We start from the raw sequence: 24980 nt of genomic DNA, 5'->3' as shown, positions 1-24980 counted from the left end.
TGCAAAGATTTTATTTCAAAGCTTACCCAACTAAGCTCACCGGAAACTGGATACCCTAATTTTCGGTACCAATTTCATATTTACTAACCTATCAAAACCTATTAATAATTCTGTTGACTTCCTCCCAGTCCTGTTAAATGATTCCTCCCACCTCTCCAATCCTAAAAATTTCACTCAAATTATTTAATGGTTTTAAATTAAACATGCAACATAAAAATGTTAATAAGTTAAAAGAACTAAGAAAACTGAAACTGTCAGTATCATAAACTCAGTTTTCAATCAATTAAATTAAACATGCATAAATATGAAATTGTAAATAAAAAAAAGAATTGTAAATATTTAATAGCTGTACGAATTGATTTTTACAGCTGATCTTACGATATTAATACTGCAGTGCAAACCCTATTAGCGACCTTAACCGAAGGAGGACAAACCTAGGCACGGTCTCTGTAAGTTAGCCGGAACTGTACTATATAGTACTATCAGAGTCATATGTATGATTCTGCTTGTATAAACCTGTTTACCTGTATTGACCGGTTTACGAGGTCATAATGTTATTAATTTATGGTGGACAGCAGAGTATTTTAATTAAATTATCTGTTAATACTTATCAGCTATGAATTAGAGGGGTCAAAGCGAAGTGCATAATTTAATAGCCGTCAGATGGGTAAAAAACTTAGAGAGAGATGCGCAAAGAATAAAGTAGTCAATGCGCATGCGCAGTTTCGAGTCAACCGTCTTCTGCCACCATAACCCTACCACATTAAATTATTATTAGTTCAGCCTGTACGTATTATCCATCGGCAAAGTAAAAAAAAATAAAAATAAAACATATTTACTAGTGTACTGGAAGAGAAGTTATCCACTGTTGTGATAGAGGGGTTATTATTAAAGTAAGTAATTTATGTAAGGCTCTTAGTTACTGTAATTATCATAATCCTTTGAAACAGAAATCCTCATAGCTTTTAAAAAAACACATTTATAGAGTTGATTTTGAAAATACCCACATAAAAAATGCCAATTATAAAATTGCAACGCTATTTATTTAAATTTACCATATTGCATACGCTATCTCTAATACTTAACATTCTGTATTTTCTCCCCTGACCTGCTATACTCTAAAACTGTAATGATGTCTAGTCACTATTTACTACGAACTTTATTGCATTTCTAATAATTAACGTAAATTTACTTATTCCAATGGAGAATGGATGGACTACAAGGAGTTCGGCAAATATTTTAAAAATAAGCATAACCCAAGATGTACATTGTTTAAACGAACAATATTTGATGAGTCAATAACTATTGAGTTAAAAACTATTTCTTAAGTCCAGTATTCATTTAGTAAGTTTAACTTTCACAACTTGAGCCAATACAAGAATATTAAACCACCTAGAACAGGATGTTTCAAACTTTAAAACCAGCGTAATTTTTTAAATAGTGAACTTTTTCATGTCGGATTTGCGGCATAGTACTCTACTAATAGAGACCTTTACTTTAATGTACTATACTATAATTTAATATTTCCTTCTAACTCCTTGCGGTCCACCCCCCAACATGACAAAATAAATTGTAGTTACTTCAATATGTAGATTTATAAATGCAGTAATGATGTACCAAGTGTTATTGCCTTACCTTAAATCGTTCGGGAATATTATCAAGCCCGTGCGGCACTTTTTTACACCCTCTATAATACTCATCTCGTGTAAGCACTATTGTAAGCATAATCACAGTTTTTTTTTTAGCCAGTGTTATCCAATTAGCTGAATGATCAATAAAACAAACTGTTGCAAAAGAAATAAACAATATGACGGTTTTAGAGATGCTTCTGTAGTTTATAAGAAGAAGAGATACTCTGTGCATGATAGACGAGAAGGTCTATTAGAATGTCTAAAGTATTAGACATAAGATTAATCATAAAGTACTGTACTGGTTGCACCCATAAAAACTGATAGAAGGCTGCTTATGTACCACATCTAAGAATTATGATTCCGAGAAGTGATATAGAGACCGCCGCACCAGTTGCGGTTTGCAGGCTGGATGGAGTTACGTGGAGGTAGTAGTTTCCCTTTTGTAGTTATACGTATTTGTTTTGTATTTGTTGTTTACCATTATCCCAATAGTATTTAGTTAAATCTTTTTAACATGGGAGGTATATGACTGTTTACACCCCTTAAACTAATACGCTAATTATTAGTTATTGGCAGGTCACAATAAAAAGGTTTTGATCAGAAAAAATACGTGTTCACAACCCTTAATGTTTTGGAAGACAGCTGTATCATTTGACAAACAAATTTTATCTTTTTATTTTATTCAGTAAAAATATATGCTAGATGAAGTATAATAAAAAACAATTGTGCCATATTATTGTAACCATTTATGTAAACGTGTAGTTACATCTGAAGGTCATTTTGTGCGTTCGCACAAACATACAGACGGAAGCCGAATAGAAGTTGAGATGCGTGATCTCAGAGCTGTGTTTTAGCTTGGAGCTACCCCGGTAATTTATTCGCCCTTCACCCTTCCTTCTTCTTCCCCCTGACTTGAGCGATTAAGAGCACTTGTGGCATAGCCTTCAGCCACTTTGTTCCGGACTACCTCAGGGGTTATGTTTTGCGCCTGTCTCTTCTTTGTTTACGAACTGCGAGTAACCCTTCTGTCTAAACTGTGATAGCTGTTGTAAATTCACGAAAATATTTCTTTTGTTTCAGCCAATTTGGTTTCATTTTTAAATGTTTTAATGCGGAGTAAAAGTATTATTTCTCGTTGTTTCTTTAAATATCAATTCTAAAGTTGAGAATCGATTAAAATAATAATGACACACCAATTTCAATAGTTTTACGTGAAGTTGCGTTCCAAATGCATAAGTACAATATGTTTGTTTTCAACAATTAAATATAATTTCTTTTTAAGCCTCTGGTCTCATATGTCAGTGTATCACGAAGAAATACGAAGAACTAAACACATCAACATAGGATAGAAATTTATTTTTTACTTCATCAATGATTTTGTAACTTATCTTGCTTGATAAATGGTCTTTATATTTAAGATGATATTAGATAAACATTTAATTTAGACTACCCTGAGAAAAGAGTGGTCGATTCCTTGAAGCCCCTATATGTTGGACATGACTCGTGGTTTATAAAAACACAATACGTAGTCAATCACAAATCAATCTGAAAAATGTACTAAGACCTTGAACAAATAACAGTACAAAATTTATGTGCAACAATTTCAGATTCTAGGATTTTTAAGTTTCAATACTCTTTAAACTACTCTTAAAAATGTAATATCAAAATATAGCCATGCAAGTTATTGCTATTGATTAATTGTTTCTTTTATTTTAAAATTATTTTCTATATCCACTCTGGCGATAAGTTACAATATTTTTGTTTAAGAATAACAACAAAACCATTACAGTGGACTTTGACTACGCATGAAGGAAAAAGTAAATGCTTCCATTATTTTCGTAGAATACAGTAAGGGAGAAAAATTGGAAGCGATACGGGCGTTGGATGAGTTCACTGAAGAATCTGCCATCTCTATCCATTTTACAGCTTTTTCTGATAAAGGGCCTCGGGGAATCCACGCTGTGGCTATAAAACCGGAAATAGCCAATAATGCAGTTGGCGGGTTGCCATCCACTTCCGGCGAAACACAACAATGGAGGCCGGGCTTTGTTAGGTTGCACTTAGTAGCAGATTTTGTTTTAGTGTTGCTTAACACCCAAAGAAAATGTCTACAGGCTTTACAATTTCCTATTGAGCGTATGTTTTATGCTGAATATAGATCAATTCGTGTGCTACTTTTCAAGTGCAAAATATTTGTTAGCTGCTCACCTCATTCTTATCGTATGTAAATTAGAATAAAAGAGATTTTCTCATATAGCTGTGTAAATTATTTCTATACAGCAAATTTGACGTCAGTGAGGAACACCTTTGTACAAAATAATAACAGGGTTTCAAACACTTTCGAAGGTGTAAAAGTAGTAAAATACCTTGGGAAGAAAATAAAAATCAATACCCTGCAATGGAATCGTCAAAATCAATATAACAAAAGAACAAGTTTAACGTTAAATAATTTAATACTGATTTGTGTTTGCTTCCTTATTACTTTTTAAGGTGTGTTGTGAAATACAAGTACACAGTAACTAAATATGTTATTACTTGAAAATTTACATAAACATCAATGGATATCCTTATAAATAATATGTTATTAACATAAGAATTTTTTTAAAGATTTTTTCACCTAACCTTCTAGAACAATTTGAACAATGTTGAAAGAGACGAGCTTATATTCCAGCAGGATGGAGCCCCTCCACATTTTAATGCAACAGTACGTCAATGGCTGACTGAAAACTATCCCGAGTGGATTGGACGTGGGGGAACTGTCCCATGGCCTGCCCGATCTCCCGACCTTACACCTATTGACTTTTTTGTGTGGGGTTTTTTAAGCAGGAAGTTTATTCCACCCCAGTAAACTCAGAAAAACATTACGAGGGAGAATTGGTCTGGCTGCTCAAAGGCTTCGGGAATAACTGTCTTTTGAAATGACCGCAGGAGCAAGAGCTTGTGTGAGAAAAGAAGGTCGCCATTTTGAGAATGAACTGCAATGATTTGACTTTTAATGTTTAAACTGCTTAACTTTTTTTAAATCTTCAATTCCCTGTTTTATGAGGCAGTTTGATAAAACATAAAATTGTTATTAAATTGTTTAAATCTTTTTGTAGCTTGCATGTTTTTTAATATTCAAACCAATAAAAGTAGGTAACCGAATACTTAACTATGGTCATATGGCAAACAATTTTAAAGCCTATTAAATGGCAAAGTTTTTAATATCACTTGACACATTCTTGTGTACAGGGTGTGGTAAAAAGATGGGGTTCAACAATATTTCAGTTTTTCTGAAACTTAGCAACTTTGCCATTTAAATCGACCTGAAGTTTAATTTTCTTTTCTTACCATTTGAACCGATAACTTTTTCAAATCGAAAATTTAACGGAGATTCTAAAAATTGTGTAGTCTGCTCACATATGTCTATACGTTGCTGAGAAATATCAGATTTACGTACAAAAACACGGGTTTTTTAGAAAAACTTAAAATAATTCATTTCAGACCTAATTTTTGGAGTTAGACTTTTTAATAACCGCCATTGTACCACATTTACATTGCATTATAACCCAAAAAATTTTGTCACACCAAGAGCTACTCACCCTGTATATATATATATATATATATATATATATATATATATATATATATATATATATACAATTTATACAATTTAACGTAAATAAAAGTCGTTTGACAGGTGTTTGGTCTTCCAATCATATGTTAGTTTGCTTATTTAAACGCATATGTGACAGATACGGCCAAATACAAAATAATTGAATCGGAAAAAGTAGGCACTCTGTGGTGTAATGGTAGCACATTCACCCGGCAAGTGAGAGATCCGGGTTCGACTCCCGGCGGAGCAAGTACTTTTTGTGATTCAATGTTTATTGAAATTAAATAAGGCTATTTATTTATTTATTTATCAACGGTCAGTGCCATTTACACAAATGTACAAACAAGCAACTAGTACATACAAAAAGTACAAATTACAACATAAGTTAACAACAATATTTACTAGATAGCTTCAAGATGTATATAAATAATTTCCAACAAATAATTATTTTTAAATACACAAATAGTAACAACAACAAAGAGTATAAACTAAGCAAACAAATCAATAAATACTCTCTAACAACAATTGACTTCAACCAACCCAAGAACAATACTGATATATGTAGGTATATAAATGCTATTAACTACAATGGGACCCAACTAGCATTTGATTTAAATACATTTTAAATGCTATGCCTAAGAACAAAAAGAAGATAAGACTAGAAAAAGAATAAGTATAAAATTTCCTGAATAATCACGAGTGCAATATGTTTTCCCTGAAGGTAGTGGGTGAAGAGCCAAAGAAGTCGGCCCGTGCTGAAACAGAGTTCCCATGTCTCAGTAAACGAGGGATGATACTGTGGTACCGTAGCTGGTTAGCTGATGTGTCTTTCCAAAGAGGTCTCTCGACCTGGTGCCTCCTCCGACTGGAACACGCAGATCATACCATGCCGAGGAGATCGGGGCAGTCGATACTACCATTTAGCAGTCTGTGCAGGAAACATCAGGTCCAGATACCTTTTCTTGACTCCAGCAGGGGCAGTCCAAGAGCATCCCTTAGCGTTGTCACCGGAACCTCCCTATAGTTAAATCCCAGCCGGACTCCAACTGTCTTCAAAAATCTTATCTGAATTCTTTCCAGTAGGTCACAATGGTTTTTCTGGAAAGGAGCCCACACCACGGACGCATACTCCAGATGTGGTCTGACCAGCGAGATGAAGAGATGTCTCAATGAGGGAACAGAAAGACCATCACGTGAGGCTCTTATGACAAATCCAAGGGAAGAGCGTTGGCTTTTTTAGAAATATGTTGCAAGTGCTCCCGAGGGTCAAGATTAGGTACCATTATTATTCCAAGGTCCTTTGCACTCTCCACTCGCTTCAGATGGGCACCTCCAATAGTATAACCATACTCAAGAGCTGACCGAGAACGTGCAAATGTCATCACAAAACATTTGTCCGGATTCAAGTCCATGTCATTCAACACACACCATTCTACAAGACCATCCAAGTTACTTTGCAATCTACGGCAATCATCAGGACCAGTTATCTCAACAAAGACCTTAGCATCATCTGCAAACAACAAGAAATTAGTTGAAAGCCTGTCGCCCACATCATTAATAAACAGGCTGAACAAAATGGGTCCCAGGAGTGAGCCCTGAGGTACGCCTGACAGAACGGGTATCGGTTCAGAAACTGCTCCCCCAAACCGCACTTGTAGATGTCTATTATTTAAGGTAGGACTCAAACCAGTCAAGCAAAACACCATGGATCCCAAAGGCCTCAAGTTTTTTGATCAGAGTGGACGTGGGCTAATGCGATCAAAAAGCCTTAGAGAAATCCAGGTTAGACTGTGTCGATCTGAGTGTCCCTAGAGAAGGGACCGGATTACAGTGTTATGAAAAAACAGCCAAATTAGTTGACGTGGAGCGACCCGCAAAGAAACCCATGCTGTTCGGGACAAATAAAGCTCCTCAAAGAAAAAGAAATGAAATCCAAAACGATGCTTTCAAATATCTTGGCCAGACACGACTGTAATAACTACAGGTCTGTAGTTTTGAACATTCCCCAAGTCACCAGATTTGTGTGAATTGGAGTAACATAACCAGACTTAAGATTCTGGGGGAAAACTCCTTTACTCATCAAAAGATTGAAAAAAATAGTGAGGTGGGGGGCAATTGCACTAGAGCAATATTTTATGACTCTGGGTGGTATACAGTCAGGGCCAGAACCCTTGTAGGGGTCCAGAGCTTCAAGCCTTTTTTTCCATATCAGTACAATCAACAAAGCACGATGACAAGCTTGCATTTTGACTGAGGAGGGTATGTAGAGGGATTACTTCTTGGCAACCGGTACACAGATGCAAAGAATCTGGAAAAAAAGTCACACATTATTGAAGGATCTTGCGTACTAACGTCATTGTAAATCAATCTTGATGGTATCCCCAGGTTTTTTCTTTGACAGTTCACATGCGCCCAAAAAAGCCTTGACGTTTCCCGGGATTGCCGAATTCAACCTCTGAATATATGAATCGTAACACACCCTAGCGAGAACACTGCATGACCTTCTCAATCCACAAAAAACGCCAGTAGTTCCTCATCTCTAAGAGTGGATTTAAAAGTCTTATGAGCAATCTTCTTCCTGGTAACCAAACTCACCAATTCCTTCGAGAACCAGCGTGGAAACGTTTTACTTTCCAATATATCTTATGGGGGAATTTTCAACGATGACTTGTCCCCAGTTGTTGGCAAAAGCCCATGAACGCAGTCTCCACATCATCACAATGAACAGGGTAGGGAGTATCCTGAATCCATGAGAAGACGTTATCCATATTGCACCTATTTAAGTCCTTTTGAAATCGCTTAGGATCCCGTTGTATAGAGGAAGAAACTCCGAAGTTAATTTCCAGGGCAGGATGATGTCTGTCCTGCTGCAATACTGTGTCAACGGCAGGGCTCACCGAGGTACACTTCATTGAGGCTAAGATCAAGTCCAAGATGACTCCCCTCTCGTTCAGAGTACTGTTATATTGTTGAAGATCTAATGTTGTGGCCATGTCAAAAATGTATTGGGCACTTAAATTAAAATTGTTACCCATCTTCATATTGCGCCAGTCGATCATTGGAAGATTGAAGTCCCCCACTATGATAATGTCACTATACTTCGATACGCTCAGTAAAAGCTTCTTCAACTGACTCACAATAGGCAGCATAGGCACCGGGGGGATGATTTGGTGGAATATAAACCCCACCCACCACAACGCAAAAATTCAAACAACCGACTGCTACAAACAAAGATTCAATTTCAGGTGCGGAGGTATGGACTGACCATGATTTCAACTCCTTGCACACTGCCACCCAAAACACCCCCACACGCTCAGCTTGGAGCCTGGTTTTCTTCATTCCTATCCTTTCGATAAATATTCTATAATTGTTCAGACCCAATTCCTCGTTCCTGATGTCTTCATTAAGATTAGTTTCACAAAAAACAAGTACATCGTAAGCCCACAAAGGAGCTAAAAAAACTTTAAGACTTGACAGTTTATATCTAAGACCATTCACATTCTGATACAACATACAAAGAGGCCTCTGACCGTTGAAAGTTCCTAGTTTTTTTTATTTTTCTGTACAATTGTTGGAACTCCATGCACAAACTTAATAGTTAAATTCTATTGCTATTTATACAATTTAACGTGAATAAAAGTCGTTTGACAGGTGTTTGGTCTTCCGATCATATGTTAGTTTGCTTATTTAAACGCATATGTGACAGATACGGCCAAATACAAAATAATTGAATCGGAAAAAGTAGGCGCTCTGTGGTGTAATGGTAGCACATTCACCCGGCAAGTGAGAGATCCGGGTTCGACTCCCGGCGGAGCAAGTACTTTTTGTGATTCAATGTTTATTGAAATTAAATAAGGCTATTGCCATTTATACAATTTAACGTAAATAAAAGTCGTTTGACAGGTGTTTGGTCTTCCGATCATATGTTAGTTTGCTTATTTAAACGCATATGTGACAGATACGGCCAAATACAAAATAATTGAATCGGAAAAAGTAGGCGCTCTGTGGTGTAATGGTAGCACATTCACCCGGCAAGTGAGAGATCCGGGTTCGACTCCCGGCGGAGCAAGTACTTTTTGTGATTTATAAATATATATATATATATATATATATATATATATATATATATATATATATATATGAATGTTTGTGTGTTTGTCCTTTATGGAATCGAAAAATATTAGACAGACCATTATGAAAATTTGTATGTATACGTATTCATCCACGGAGAAGGTTTATAAGCTATACTCAAGTGGCGTTGCAAAATATAAAAGTTTTCAAAGCGCCTGCACATTATAAACTGCAATTGCGAGACAGTTACGTATATTAATTTGCCAATGACTATTTGAAGGCACTAAGTTAGAATATATGTTTGTCATTATGATAAATATATGGTTGAACTTAAAGCTTGACTGTTAGACCGCTTTATAATAAAATACATGTACGTGTATAATGGCTGTAAGCATACACAGATTTTCTTGATCGTGACAACAAGGCAAACTCTACATCGGTGTTAGAAATATAATGAACTTGAACCAGAAGTGCAAATACATGGCCAAGGCTTACGTAAAGCGTGCGAAGCCGCGGAAAACAGCTAGTTGTTTTATATTTTTAAGTAGTTTATTATGTTTACTGTTTTAAGGATGCAAAACTAACAAAGATTTAAACACTATTCTTCATTTTCAAAGATTACCTATTAATTCTTATAAAACATCGATAAATATTTTGGGTATATATGCAAATTTTAGTTTGCTTACCCTATTTATGAAAAACAAAACAAAGAGATAGTAATGGTTTTCTGAGCGATCACTGTTTTTTGGGTATTTAACTCTTTTAGAGCACTAACTCAGGCTTCAAGAAAAATTCATCAAAGTACAGTTAACTAAAGGTGAGGATGTATTTGATATTTACACAGTTTATTGGTTTATTGCTTTTTTGTAACCGATTGTAACGGACTTTATAAAGTAATAACTTTAATTCTAGACGAAAAATGCATTTTTCCACTTACGTACCATACGGTAAAAACAAATTAACATCTGAAAATTTGATTTTTAATGCGTTGATTTTTGTGTCTTGACATTTTTCTTCACACGTCGGTATTTTTGAAATTTTACATCATTATGTTACAAAGGCCACCTTCTAAAGCTGATGGAAGTATTTTATTATAGCAGCAAGTTCGGTTATTAATATAAGACCGGTTTGCACAATTCGTATGTGTTAAGGAAAGTAAATGTAATAAATCAACAGATTTTCTTACTATTTTTCATGGAGAACCTTTTTGACGACTCTATTTTAGAAAAGATTAGGTCATTGAGAACGCGTAATTTCTTAGTAAGCTTTTGTACACTGCCTTAATATTAACATTGATATAATTCGCTACGGTGTGCCTAGATTTGTTAGAACAGCCTGCCACTAACAAACGTGGCACTAAAAATAGAAATGAGTGTGCATAATGAAATGTAAATGAAATAACCCAATTGTGTGAATTGACATGCTACTAATAAAAACAAATCGTAAAAAGGAAGAATTACAAAACGTCACCGATCAACAATAGTTTTTTTAATAGTGTGTTTTAAAAAGTAAATTTGATTAAAAATTCATCAAAACACATTATAAATTGTGTGTGAATAATTGTGAACATTATACTTCACTGAATAGCCTATTTGTACGAGAATATATTATGATACTGTTGAGATAAAGATAACCAAGGAGGAAGAACTCACCGTATGAAGTCTGGGAGGATCGGCATTCTAGTATATGACGTAGGTAACCCATTTTAGTTTTGAATACAACCAGTCAAGAAGCTGCAGCGTCAAGAATATGGGAGTACACTGACTGTAAAATTTGACTGGTACTTGGTAGATTTATGAACTGCCCATTAATTATTTATTACGGTGATAAACAGGCTCCGAAAGTGGTTAAAAGAGACAGTTGCTGACACTGGCAGTGTTTCGTGCAATTAAATTGTCACGCAACAGTTGGCACCCGCGCCTTACCTTTGAACAGCCCGATGTTTTGTTCCTCTTCCTCGCACTACAGCACATTTGTTTCGATTTTAGTGCGTTCAGTTCAGCACATTATCAGATCTTTCAAAAGAGGCGTGTGACCTTTTTTATTTTTAGTTTTATACGTACATATACCCCCAATTCTTAACACAAAGAAATGTATTGCAATTATTTTTCACCTTTTGAAAGTACAAATTTACCATTTGCTTTGTTTATTAAAAATATTTACTTCTACAAAGATCTCGAAGATGTCCGAAAACCTGCCTTGCCCAAAATGCCACCAAAAGGTATTCACAGTTACATACAGTCATGCCAGGACTACTGTCCCCCAGATTCTCCCGCTATTGGATTCTCCCGAAGACAATGGACGTATCCTTAACAGCATATGAAGGACGTATTGAAGAGACACCAGTCTTAGCTTTGTAGAAATAACTTTTCATCCAAACTTCAAGCTATTAGCTTAACGCTCTCTACATATATCCCTCAGTTATATATTTCGCTAACGCTCATCCAAATCCCATCAAGGAAGATGAGTCATCATTAAATTCACTACCACCTACTTTGAAGTGAAGTTAACTCAAATTTCAAGCCTACAGGTCAATTCAATCTCGAATTACCCCCCCCCCCCTCCGTCGGGTAAGAGGCTTCATTAACGATCAGCCAAATTCGATAATCGGATATGCAACTTCATTGAACTCTATCTTACCCATGTAGAAGTTCATGCAAAATGTTAAGTGTACAGCTCAATCCTTATTCTGCGGAAGGTTAAACTTTGTTAACTCTCAGCCAAATCCTATGAATGGACATTATCAAACTCTATATTGCCTAGTTATAAAAGAAGCCTCATTCAAATTTCAAGGTATAGCTCAATTCGTTCTCGAGGTAACCATGAGTTATTAGCTTCACTAACGCTCAACCAAAGGTTATGTAATATAATAACATTCGTAAGTGCAGTATATCAGTATATTCCACACTGTGATGTGTTGAGTTTTGAACTCAAAGGAATGGACATATTTTGCACAGAACTTTAAAATTTTATCATTTGACCCCAGAATTTGATAGGAAAACTACTTTTTTCATGTTGATTATGGGACTGAGAAGGACCAAAATTACACTGGTCTTACCTCTTCTCCACCACTAAATGTGACACATGATTTGAGTATGACCACTGTTTGTACAGTAAACACTGAATTCTCCATTATAACTGCAGGGCTTTCTAGAATGTAATCGATCATTGGGTTACTAGGAACCCAATTGCATAATGATCTTTGGAACTAACGCCTTAAGAAAAATAACTTTAGCTAGTTGTCCCCACATCTTATCTACACATTCAAGAATAAACATCCTTAGTACAAAGTTATTAGCAATGCATATCATAAATAAATTGTTGTAATTTTGGCTCAGTAAGTGTCAGTAATCATGTTAGCATCAATTTTTTCAGTGGTCAATAATACTTGAATTGATTCATGTGAAGCTGAAACATCAGCTTTAATCATTTTCCTTTTATGGCGCAACACGGCAATTGCATTTTTCTGAAGCGGCAAACAACCCTACTGACCTCAAGAGTAATATGTGCACAGTAGTCAATGTACCATTTCTTGACACATTTTAAATTCTTAACTTATAAAGACCTCTTCTCTTGTACAATATACTATACTATACTATAGAATTATTATATAGATATAGATGACTGTTTGTTACAGACCAGTGCGGCAAATGCAGGGCTGGCACCCGTAGACTGAACCTCAACAAGTACTGCAAGCGAGACTATGGTGAGTACTATTTATATCATATTTATTTTCCAAAACAAATAAATCCTGGTTTTAGAGTTTACTTTAACATGTATAAAAAAGTACCTAAATAAACAATTTTCATTGACAACAATATTTAATGTTACATTATTTTTCAAAGTAATATAAATGATCTTAACTAAACAAAGTAATCCCCCATTACATTAGTTTACAAAATTTAAAATGATAGCAATCACTTTGACCTGGAACATTGCTAAGAAACCTATTATTTTTAGAAATGAAAGTAGAAAATCTATTCTAAAGATTCAATGCATAAACACTAATAATGATCTGTAAAGTTAATGTTACGACTTCCATTAAGCTTCAAAATGCAGATTTCTGTATATGCTCCAATGATACTATCATCTCTTTGTAAATTCTTAACAATTCTAATGCAGTAATTTTGAGCAATTTGAAGTTTCTCGGAAAGTTGAACAGTCATGCCATTGTATACCAACAAATAAGAGCTGTTGCTAATTTAACTTTAATTGATTTTAGGAATAAAATTACAGATCTTTTAATTGTATCCATAGTATCAAACACTCAATTACATGTAGGCTGTCACTCGTTCGGTTTCTGATTTCTGATTAATTTGTTTGCCTTTGTAATGAAGTAAAGATCCGTCAACATTAATAAAGTGGTACATATTCCATATTAAAGTTTAATTTTAAGTTTATTTTAGCATATTAATAATGGCTGAATTTTATTGCATTTAATACATAAACCGTTTTTGCTCCAACTTACAATACCAGGGCTACATCAACATCAGAGTGGATGCAATAGATTTACAAGTCATCACCATATAAGTAATAGTTTTAAAATCGCAGAACGTTTGTTTTTATTAATGAAAATAAAACCCCCCTGTGCTCTACTATAGGTAAACTATGAATTGTGCTCTTTTGTTTGTATATGAGCGGAGCTATTGTATTACAAGTTCAGATAGTTTTCAAACATAAGTTTAATAAAAAAATTGTTGATGATTAACAAATTCAAATGGTTTACTAAAATGAAATACAGTATTTTCAAACATGTCCCTACCCTACAACTGTTCAAAAACTAGAACTAATCGTAAGTTTCCTCTGTTTCAGCCATCTTGGGCAAGGTGCTAGAGCGAGAGACTGTAGACGATTGGGTCAAGTTCTCACTTAACATCCAGAGCGTGTTCAAACGTGCCCGAGACTCCAGGTTGAGGCGTACCAACACCTTCCTCTGGGTGCCAGTCAAGGACCTGGCCTGCAAGTGTCCTAAGATTAAAACTAACAAGTAAGATTCCAGCAGTATTAAAATACACATTAGATTTAGCTTTGTAGTGCTATTAAATTAAACTACTTGACTATTTCTATTTTCAGCTTCTTACTATCATTGTGCTTTCTTTTGGTTTCCAGGACAAGCCAGAGATCTCAGGAATTTTGCCTATAATTTACATTAGCTCTATTATATTCAACATGAGCTTAATTCTATAGTATTTAGTATTTTTTGTGGGATGAATTATATTTAAAAATCAACAGTCTTGTAAACCATTTTTCAGGAATTTTGATATTTTTATCCTTATATTTTTAATAAAATCTTCAAAATATTAAGTTTCTACAGATCAAATTGTCAAATAATACATCAAAACTAAGAAATTTGTATTAAACTGTATGAGTATTACGATTTCTCAAGGAAACTCCTATACACCGAGGATATCATACAAAACTATGAAACAAACTATGAACTATATAACTATGACACAAAAACTTTTTACATTGTATAAATTTTATTAACCACAACTTTTGTTTTATGACGCATGTACAGTGCTGGCCTAATTATTAGACTAAAGCATACTTTTTTGTTTTTTCTTCTCAATTTTTACTAAATAAATTTGTAATTTCATGTTGGGTATATGTTAAAGTATATACCCTCATTCGTGTGTTACTTTAGAATAGTATGAGCAGAAAATTTGGTAATTTTATGTTGGCGGGTGGCAACACTGCCTGTTTTGTTTATCATCTGCCTTTACAAATCTACCAGCTCCATAACCAAAATCAGGTTACAGTTAATTTTTCCTGTGGTTAACATGTTTTAAGTTCAGTAGATCTTTCTATTAGTGTGTTCTGTTATTATTAAAGTAAGTTTAAGGTCATTTGTGAGTGTATGAAACCACTTTTTTACTTCCTTATTGGCTATTTATAAAATTATCAGGAAATGGGTAAAAAGGCGGACCTTTCACCAAGGAAATGTGCTGTGGCCAAGGTTCTTTTGGAAGAACAACATTACACACAAACTGAAATAGCACAATGACTAAATATTTCACCGAAGTCAGTTAGTAGCATCAAGAAAACACTTGATATCAGTGGTATTTATAAATTCAGCCGTATCGGAAAATGTGGCCGGAAGAAAGAGTTGAAAATTTCTCACTAGAGATGTCAAAGAGAAATTGCCTTAAAAATGTAGAGTTTTTACTATTCCTTTATTTTTCTCTACGTTCTCGGAACAGCTGCCAATTGAAATTGAGTGGTTAAATATTTGCTTTACTGGTCTTGTTTCAGAAAGGCCATTTAATTTTTAAATGACAAAAAATACCAGTATACAATTTTAATCTTTGCGAATAGGACTTCTGATTAACTTTCCTTCTACGAAACACTTCTTGTTAACAGCTATTTTAGATCATCATGTAAAAAACTCTTGTTAATCACCAAAATTATAAATATAAATTAAAAACTTTATAACGTTTTTGCAATATGTATTGAACTATTCTGAAGCTATATACAAAAAAGTGATTAAATTAAAAGAGTGATTGAGATAATAACTGATATTAGTGTGATTTCTATCAGGTAACCTTTGTCAAAAACAAAAATGAAAAGAAAACCCATTATGAAACATTGTGTTACATTCAAAACTAAATTCAAAATATTATTGTATGTAAACTAATGTATGTATTTCCTATATAAATTGATATTTTTTTTCTTTGAAATTTTTTTAAAATTAAAAATATTTATATTAGGTGTTATTTCTTTTAGGTACTCATATTCCAGTAAATACAGTTCTTTCCTCTAAAACCTATTCTCAAATACTCTAATCAATTTCAGTAAGCACATTAGTAATGGCATTAAACCAATTCAAATATGACCTTTATGAAATATACATTAAAATCTTAAGTAACATTCGCAATAGCTACTAGTCAGAAAAATTATGCCTTCCAGAATGAGCATTCTGGGAATCGACTAAATTACTTTACTACAAATTTTACATTCACATCTCTTACTCAATTCACCTCTGTGACAGGTCTTACTTGATCCTTGGGAAGGAGAAGGAAGGGGAACACACCGGGCTCACAATCACCCAGCGGTCAATCGTCATCGAGTGGAAGGACGAATGGAACAACAGGATGAGGAGGTTCCAACGACGCTCGCGACAGTGCAAGTAAACACTCCCTCGGACACTTCCACGTCCTGGATCACCCGTTACTTTCAACAGTGGACTCCTCGGTTAGACTATGCTGATCCTGTACTTATGTAACTTTTCCCAGGTTTTAATAGCGTGTTTTTTTCACTTCGATTTTGGATCAATTCCAATCACCGGATGATCGTGAAGGTTGTTTTAAAATGGCTGTCATTAACTATTGTCTATGTGCTTGTTATGTGAAGTTGTTTTTCAACTTGTTATATATTACATTGCAGGCTGCAACTGTATTACGTTTCTCACCAAAGGAGGTTGTCACAATAAACATATCAGCTTCAACAATCCTTTTATCAAAAAATGTCCCATTTCTTTCACATTTCCAAAATAACAAGAAGGGTACACAGTATCTTTTTCCACTTAAACTGCTGTTGTAAATGACATTTTCGTTATGGAACTTAAATAAATAGAGACATAAAATGGAATTACACCTCAACTAAAACATATCTTCCTAGTACTCAGTACACATATCCACTTGCTATTTTACCCTTTAGTAATCCCAAGAAACAGTTACATGGAATAAAGGTTGTAAAGGTGAAGCTGAAGGATGTTTGAAAGCAGAGCTCCGTATTGTCACTGTAATTATTGAATGTATGATATCAACAGACTGAGTATATTATTTGCCATAGCTTTAATACAGTTAGGATTCCACGTGATGTTAGAGTATTGTAAGGGACAGGAGTGTTGTATTCTTTTCGACTCCAAAGATGACGTCAAGTTCTTGTAAATTATGATGAATGTACGTTATGTAGACTCATAGTTGTAGAGCTAGCCTTTATGTGGTGCTGAGGGCCAAGGAAAATGCTGTTTCTGCCCTACACCATCCACTGCTTACGGCAGCGTCGCTAGTTTCTGAAAATTTTGTTAACTTCAGGGAAAACTTTGATCTATCGATTAGTATGCCTAATAAAATAATAAGTTTGTACATTAATACAATGTTGTATTGCGTGTTTATTTCTCATCCCATTCAAGGGAGCCTACATTATATTTAAGTGCAAGTTATATAATTATCTGAAACAAAAAATTTTTTTCCCAAACAATACAAACATTTAATGTGTACAGTAAAAGATGGAATATCTTATACAAGAACAAAGTTTGGAATCAGACTATCTCTCATGTTTACTTTTACTAAGATTACAACTACATAATGTATTTAGCTTTATAATATTATTAAAACACAAGATCTATCTGTTTATATGGTTAGGTTAAGGTTCGTTGTATATTTGTCTTTTATTAGATATTTTGTATATTTTCGATGATGTTAGAATGTAATTAATTAAACTCATTTATATGTTTCTTCTTATCTGTTTAGCTAGTTCCTAAAGATTTCCTTTGCAGTTTATTTATTATTGGATTGTAACTATTAACATATTAAATAGTGGTGGAAGTAGTAAATACACGATTGACAGTTTAAAAATTAATATCTTAATTATTATTTAAATGTTTGGGTATGTTTTTCTTATACCAACGGTTTGATTAAATTTATCATTTAAATCAACTCTTATAAAATAATTCTCTCCTGAAACGGAAGTTTCTTCGACATGGTTGTATAGATAAATAAATTATAGCTGTGTTATTTTATTAATTACTGTAGATGGATACTTAATTTATAATTACGATAGGCAAGATAATTCTGCTTCATGTGTATTAGCAATATTAGACTCTACATGTCTACATGTCTGTGTGTATTGTACATTATGTCCTTTATTTATTCACATTAACTTGTGTAACATTATTTACATGTTTTTACGATATTGTAGATGTAATATATTATATAATAAATGTTTAACTAAGAGTAGCACTTTATTTCAATCCTTGTTGAACATTAGGGCCGGCAATAAATGTGAAAAAGAAGAAGAAATTATTCTATAAACTCTCCTTACATCACTCAAAACGTAATCACAATTACAATTTGTTTCTGTGTCAACAATCGTTTCTTACAGAATTGAATCTCTGATTTTAAGGCAAAATACCAATGATGTAATTAAGTGTAAAAATATAAATAAACACTGTACTTGAAATGGTAATTATACTGGAAGTGCAGATGTACTGAGTAAAGGAACAATTCTCTAAAATAAATGTACTTTATCCCTGTCACTGTTGAAACTGCTTCCTTTGTTAGAAACCCAGGACCATGATTATGTTCAGTTCTTTCACTTAGTTCAACAAGATGTATAAGAGATAGATAACATTTGGATGTCCAGTATTGAGCCAATTTCTACGTCCGATATGGCACTAACATGATTATAAACACCAAATTCATGGTGTGAGTGGTAAAGTCACTAAAAATCAGGTGTCGTATGATGGAGCACGAGTAGAGCTCGATGCTGCCACTGACCAGGATACTGTTGAGCTCAATATCAGCGGTGCACCGGACACAACATTTTTCTCCTCTCTGAACTATCACCCGTGACAGACGTTTCCACCACTTTTCTCTGCATGGGGATATCACTTACATTGGTAATAATATAATCAAAAAAGCTTTTTGTCCGAAATTCAGTACGTACTATGATTTTTTTTAGTAGTAGTAATATTCACTGACTAACAAACTGTTTTTATGATTACCATAATTAAATTTTACTTTCACTAATAACAATATAAACAGAGTGTATTTTTAAAGTTACATATTTATTTATGAAAACATTTAAAGAGATATAAATACAGATTTGTGATAAACACCTTCTTCCATGAAGTGAAATTTTGTACAATAAAAACCCCCAACTCAACACCCCTTCACCCCCAGCCCAAAGTTAAAATTCAAATGGTAAAGTATCTCATGTGACATATTAAATTAAGGAGATTAAATAAGAAACTTCTTGAAAACAATAAAAATTTTATCAGTTAACTCGTTAACACCCTATTATCTTCCCGATTATATTTGTGTTTTCAGCAAAAAATACACCTAATTTTTATTAAGAATGTATATAGTTAATGGGTATATATACATACCTATCTTATATAGGTAAAGATAATTCATTGGTACTACAAAAACTAGAAGGCTTTTAGGCACTGGCTTTTCCTTCTTCTTTGAGGTTGTAATTTTTTCTAGAGTATCAATCGAATCAACCAATCCTTTATTTATATTTGTTAATAATACAAAGGCATCAAATTTGTTATATATATAGTAAAAATTCTGTTACTGTAGTATTGATGTTTATTGGAACATAAGGAATAGTCAGTCCATTGACCACTTGGATTTTCTATAAATTCTCTCAAAGTGTATGCAGGTCCCTAGACTTGTAGTACACATAGACTATTCTGCCCATGTGAGAGGCAGTTGCCAGCTAAAGAGTTAGGTAGGATAAAAAGAATAAATGCCAATTAAGTATAATAATTTTATTCAAAAAACAGGAAACCTTGAGACACTGATAGTTATCAAATCAACTTAAGATACCTTATGAATACGTGTGCTTCAGGATGCAAATGATTTTAATATTGTTTTTGGGCATTTTTAAGATATAAAAATAAAGTGGCATTTGCTAATTTTATTAAAGTAAGTAATTTTGATTGTAATACATTAACGTGTGCTCCATTTTTGTACACTATTGGATTTAATGAAAAAATTTTAACTTAAACTAAATAGATTTTCAAGGAAATTAAGTACAGTATTGATATTCAATATTGTGCGTACAATTGTAGTATTTTGTAATTCTTAAACTGATTTTGTAAGCTTTCACTTAATTCAAATCAAGAAATATATTTTATTATTAGTAGTTAGTAAATAATAATACCACTTTAAGTCTCGAAAAAACAATATCAAACCAGATGTGTCCAGAAATCACACAGTTAAAATGCGCACCATACAAATAAACTAATTAAAACTAATAATCACAATTACAAGTGTTTAGTAAGCTTAGTAATTATAAATCCTAATCTTACTTTAACAATATTATAATATTCTCTAGCAGTAATAGTCGTTAACAGAACAGAGGTGATATTCACATCACCTAAGAATAGAAAGTTCAACGAGAACGAGAACACTAGAGATGAGAATTATATCACAGTGCTAGCAATACAATAAAATACAAGATGGCGGCAGATGTTGACTGCACATAATATCAGAACATTTAGACACTTACTTGAGATGCTACTCTATGTGCATACAGTAAACTTTTAAAAGTGATAAAAATCCAATTTTTATGGACTTTTAAGTGTTACGATTATTAACTTACCACATTATTTTATTATCATTACCTTGTTCTTACTAGATATACAAACAGATTTTAAATTACGAGGTCTGTCTGATAAATATACAAACTAATCTAAAAAGGTGGCAGTCATGCAATGCACACCATACTGGTAAGTTTGCATGTAGACAATGAGCTAATTCAGCTATGCAGCTTCTTGAGTTGCGATTCCTTTTTGTGCTAGTTTTTTCTGGCGTTTAAAATGTAAATTGATGGAATTTCTGAATTACACACCTAAAAAAAAGACTTTTGTAAAACTCTGAAAAATTTCCCAACCTAATGTTGAGAACTGCCAAGAAACATCTAAAAAAATTTAAATTTATCACGAGTTTTTCAATTACCAACACGTTTAGGTCACCTTACTTTTGTTCTGAAATCAGCAGTTTAGGCTCAATATTGGTTGTTTTCCTGCAAAATATTTTCAGTTGGAATTTCGTTTACGGGATAACCACACATACATTTAATATTTTCTTCATAAGTGTAGAAGGTTCAAGTTCACACCATCTATTTGAAAAAACAACTGTAATTTGAGAATTTCTTAAGAATTTTTCATGAGCTTTACAACAAACATTTGAGTGTTGAGTTGTTGATAACTCTCAGTAATTCCACCAGTTTTTGTTTCAACGACTAACAAAATCAAGCACAAGTCCGATAGCTATTGAATCAGCACTCTGGTGAGTCATGTTGAGTAAATGGCTCTGACGTTGTGTGACAGTGCTATCATGTTGAATTTTTTTCATGTATTTAACAAACAGACCTTATCTATTATCATCAAAACAAAAAGAAAATTTTCACTGTTTCCTTGCAAAATCGGTTATAATGTAACGAACAATAAAATTAAAAACCTCACCGTAAATGAAAATATATAGTACAACACCAGTTCTAAAAAGTGCATAAATCTATGAAAATGCTGCTTATATTACAGCAAGCACATACACATACATGGGCGGCTAAATTATGTTACATACCTGATACTATGGCGCTACTTTATATTACTTGTTACATCTACTGCTACTGGACGTTGACACAGAAGTGGCTGTATGTGTTCGTCCTACTACAGCTAGTAGGGGTAGATTTGTGCACAGTACAAGGTTTCTTTGGTCAAGGTACACAGAATATGTTGGGTCCTTCTTAAAAATTAACCTTTGCTGTACTTTGATTTCTCACTCGTAACTTTTATCAATCCCAGAAGAAAGAGAGCGAATGCTCATTTCCCGCATTTGCAACATTTTTAACTAAAATACCAAGATTAAAATTATAATTCTCATGAAAATTAAGTTTCAACATACAAGTTACATAAACCGATTATAAAAATACTTTTAATATAATGGATATAATCTGAATCTTTAGATATTTATAATTTAGCACCATCATGTATATTTTCTAACAAAAAACATAATTCCTCACTCTCAGTACAAAGAAGAAATGGGAAACATGAAAGTAAATGCAAAATATTCTAAAAAGATATATGTTGACCCTTAAAAGAATCTAATAGTATTGTTGACAATTTAAACATTAAATAATACATACAACTTTGGACTCACAGAATTTATCAAAACAAAATTACGGATCAGTATTTTAACTTTTGGTCCGACTACTAATATACTATTTGTCAACAGCCACAAAACATACAACAAACACTTCACACTTAAATGCAGTTTTGTCTTTTAGAAACTAACAAGAGAAAAATAACAAACAGCAAGTCATAACTATTTTAAATAATTAAAAGTGTAAAAAATTTACAAAATAAAATAAAATTTGTTCACAAATTAAGAAAGAAGCAAATCTTAGTCATGTTTAAGGCTTTTCAAGGATTTAGAGAAAACTTTCAGGTGGTAAGACCTCCTTAATGGACAAAAAGATCACTGTCACAACAGACTATACTAAAAAATACTTAAAAACCTAACCTAAGCCGTTAAAAAAATATAGCTGCTCGGACAAAAGTAAAAACAATTCACACACCTAACACAGGCAACCCTGTAGCATCCTTGGCACAACTAAACATACGCAGAACTCAAAAGAGGTCAGATCAGACAACAATGACCCTTGGGGGAGGTTGGAGGTTGAGTTTGGTTGGAATGTGTCAGGGGCCAACAATAGACAATGGGAGTGAGATGCGACTACCATATAAATACTACTACATTCAAGATCCTGTCAACTTAAAATTAACTAACTTAGATTATCTACAGCTGGCCAATGTAGGAACTTTGTTATTCGAAAATAAACTGCGGGATTAGTACATTAAATTAAATTGATAAGTGTTTAATGCTTTTTCACAAATTAAACAGAACTGTTATATTAATAACTAACATTTAGCCATTTTCTAATATAGTTTTAATCAAAACTTTAACTATCTAACACAATTAATAATGTAGTATTCCTTAACAAAATGACACACACCTTATAGTACTTTAAGTCACTGAAATATTACCACATATTTCTTATATACCTTAAGAGATATTTATTGATGTCTTAGACAGTGACATCTTAATAATCAATGAACACATATTTCTTAATTATTGTTATGAATAGTTACTTCTGGCATCCCATAGGCAAATTTAGTCCAGTGAATCAAGAGTGCAAATATTTAAAAAAGATTCATAAAGTTTTACTACTGAAATGGAGCGATATTTTAAATTTTTATTACAATAAAATATAGTTATGCATTTTTAAGAGGTGAATCACACCATTTTACTAAATAGGCATTAAAGTAGGGACCACCAGAAAGTGCAGTTGAGGGAGGAGCCTATTTAGTATGTGACCTTGGTGAAGCCTACGAGGACTGAGCAACATTGCCAAACTTGTTCCCTGCTGCAACCGCTTCGTGCCGTATCGGGCAGCAGTTGACGAGTTGTGTGGCAACGTCACACAGGCCTCTCCATTCTATTGGTTGCCGCCAAATGCACTCTTTTGTGACCCCTACTGTAGGCATTTTCAGTTTGTACAGAATAAACAAGATTTTGAAATAATAAGTTTGATGTGTTTTCTCTTATACAGACATGTCCGGCACATGAATGTTTTTTCATCCACATTGTTTGATCAAGTGACCAAACTGAGATGGTGATAGGCCCAAGTTTGTATTATAACGAGTGTAACGAGGACAATGTAAAAGTTAGAAGTTAATATCAAAAACTGTTTCTTTAAAGTATAATTTAATAAAAGTTTCAGTTCATTTCAACTATGCACCTGATAAACTTTGTTTCAAACTGAAAGCTTAATGGTTGTGTTTAGTTATGGTGTTACTGTGCATGACAATAACAGTGTTCATAATGTGTTGTTTCAGTGGTAATGTGTCAGATCAATAAGGCAATACTTGTATTTCTGCAGATCACAGTATAAAAACTCAATATTCATGCATATAATGTACAACTGATCTTAAGTAAATAATCACTAATTCCAACACAAACCGTAAAACAGGTAAAAGTTCATACATGGCCAGAATAAAATAAACAGATAGAAGACTTAAAAACTAAACAGAGTAAAAATGAAATAAATAAATTATGTATATTGCAATGGGGTGGAGCGGTTTAGTCGACTCTAGCCTTGCCTCTGGGGGAGCTCGAGTGTCATACAAAGTCCATGGCGGATTTGGGTGTTCGGCGGCGACGCTCACAAGAGCGCTCCACCAGCTTCTTCACTTCAGACACAATGAACACTGTGGACGTCAGTGCTACCAGGAATGCCAGATCTGTTGGTCAGATTAAACTGTCATTACGACTCGTGCCTTTGTATGACTTTCAGAGAAAGTGCAAGTTATACAAAGTATTATTTATTAGTTTGAATTCTGCATTATTTAACAACTGCAAGGGGCACAGACATTCTCTAATTTAATTTGTTCTTATTTACAGCAAGTCCTTTTTTGAAATAGAGACAATAAAATAATTTCCTCATCTAAATATAACTCTACTTGAAATATAAGGCAGGTGGAAAATCGTTTTAAAACGACTTTAAAAACTGAGAAGTTACATTTCAATAAAACTTAAATTAACACACTTTCATGTCAATAGTAATGCATATTAAAATTGAAAAAAAAATGTGAACCACAATTCCAATAACTTTGAAATTGTTGAAAAAGTTTGTTGAATAATCTACATCAAAATTATCAGATTCAGAATATTTATCTAATTGAATTCTTTCTTTAGTTTTAATTTTAAATTTTCAAACACCAAAAATCAAATGTTCTTTTCATCTCCCATTAACACAATTTTAAAATAGCAGCTTTGTATAGCAAATGGCAATCCTGTTATCCTTTCATGTGGTTATCAGAAATTTTAAATGTACAAAATGTATGTGTTACATACACAAAGAGCCGTAACACATAAGCCCATTCTGAA

At 33.5% G+C, this 24980-nt stretch overlaps 2 protein-coding genes across 2 annotated transcripts in view; one reads left to right on the top strand and one right to left on the bottom strand.

Moving 5' to 3' along the window:
- The window catches only part of LOC124354202 (netrin-B), a 345697-nt gene extending 327443 nt beyond the window's left edge, over positions 1-18254 (top strand). The window contains exons 5-7 of the mRNA XM_046804483.1: positions 12935-13003; positions 14110-14284; positions 16286-18254. Coding sequence (XP_046660439.1) covers positions 12935-13003; positions 14110-14284; positions 16286-16427 — 386 coding nt within the window. The 3' untranslated portion in view covers positions 16428-18254. The remainder of the gene's footprint in view (positions 1-12934; positions 13004-14109; positions 14285-16285) is intronic.
- A 1526-nt stretch (positions 18255-19780) lies between these two features.
- LOC124354199 (calcium-transporting ATPase type 2C member 1-like) overlaps positions 19781-24980 on the bottom strand; it is a 110351-nt gene continuing 105151 nt past the window's right edge. The window contains 1 exon segment of the mRNA XM_046804479.1: positions 19781-24334. Coding sequence (XP_046660435.1) covers positions 24213-24334 — 122 coding nt within the window. The 3' untranslated portion in view covers positions 19781-24212.

Source organism: Homalodisca vitripennis, chromosome 2, assembly GCF_021130785.1.
Source record: "Homalodisca vitripennis isolate AUS2020 chromosome 2, UT_GWSS_2.1, whole genome shotgun sequence".
NCBI lineage: Eukaryota > Metazoa > Arthropoda > Insecta > Hemiptera > Cicadellidae > Homalodisca > Homalodisca vitripennis.
The sequence above is the reverse complement of the archived record's forward strand: the minus strand, read 5'-3'. Positions and strand labels throughout refer to the sequence as shown.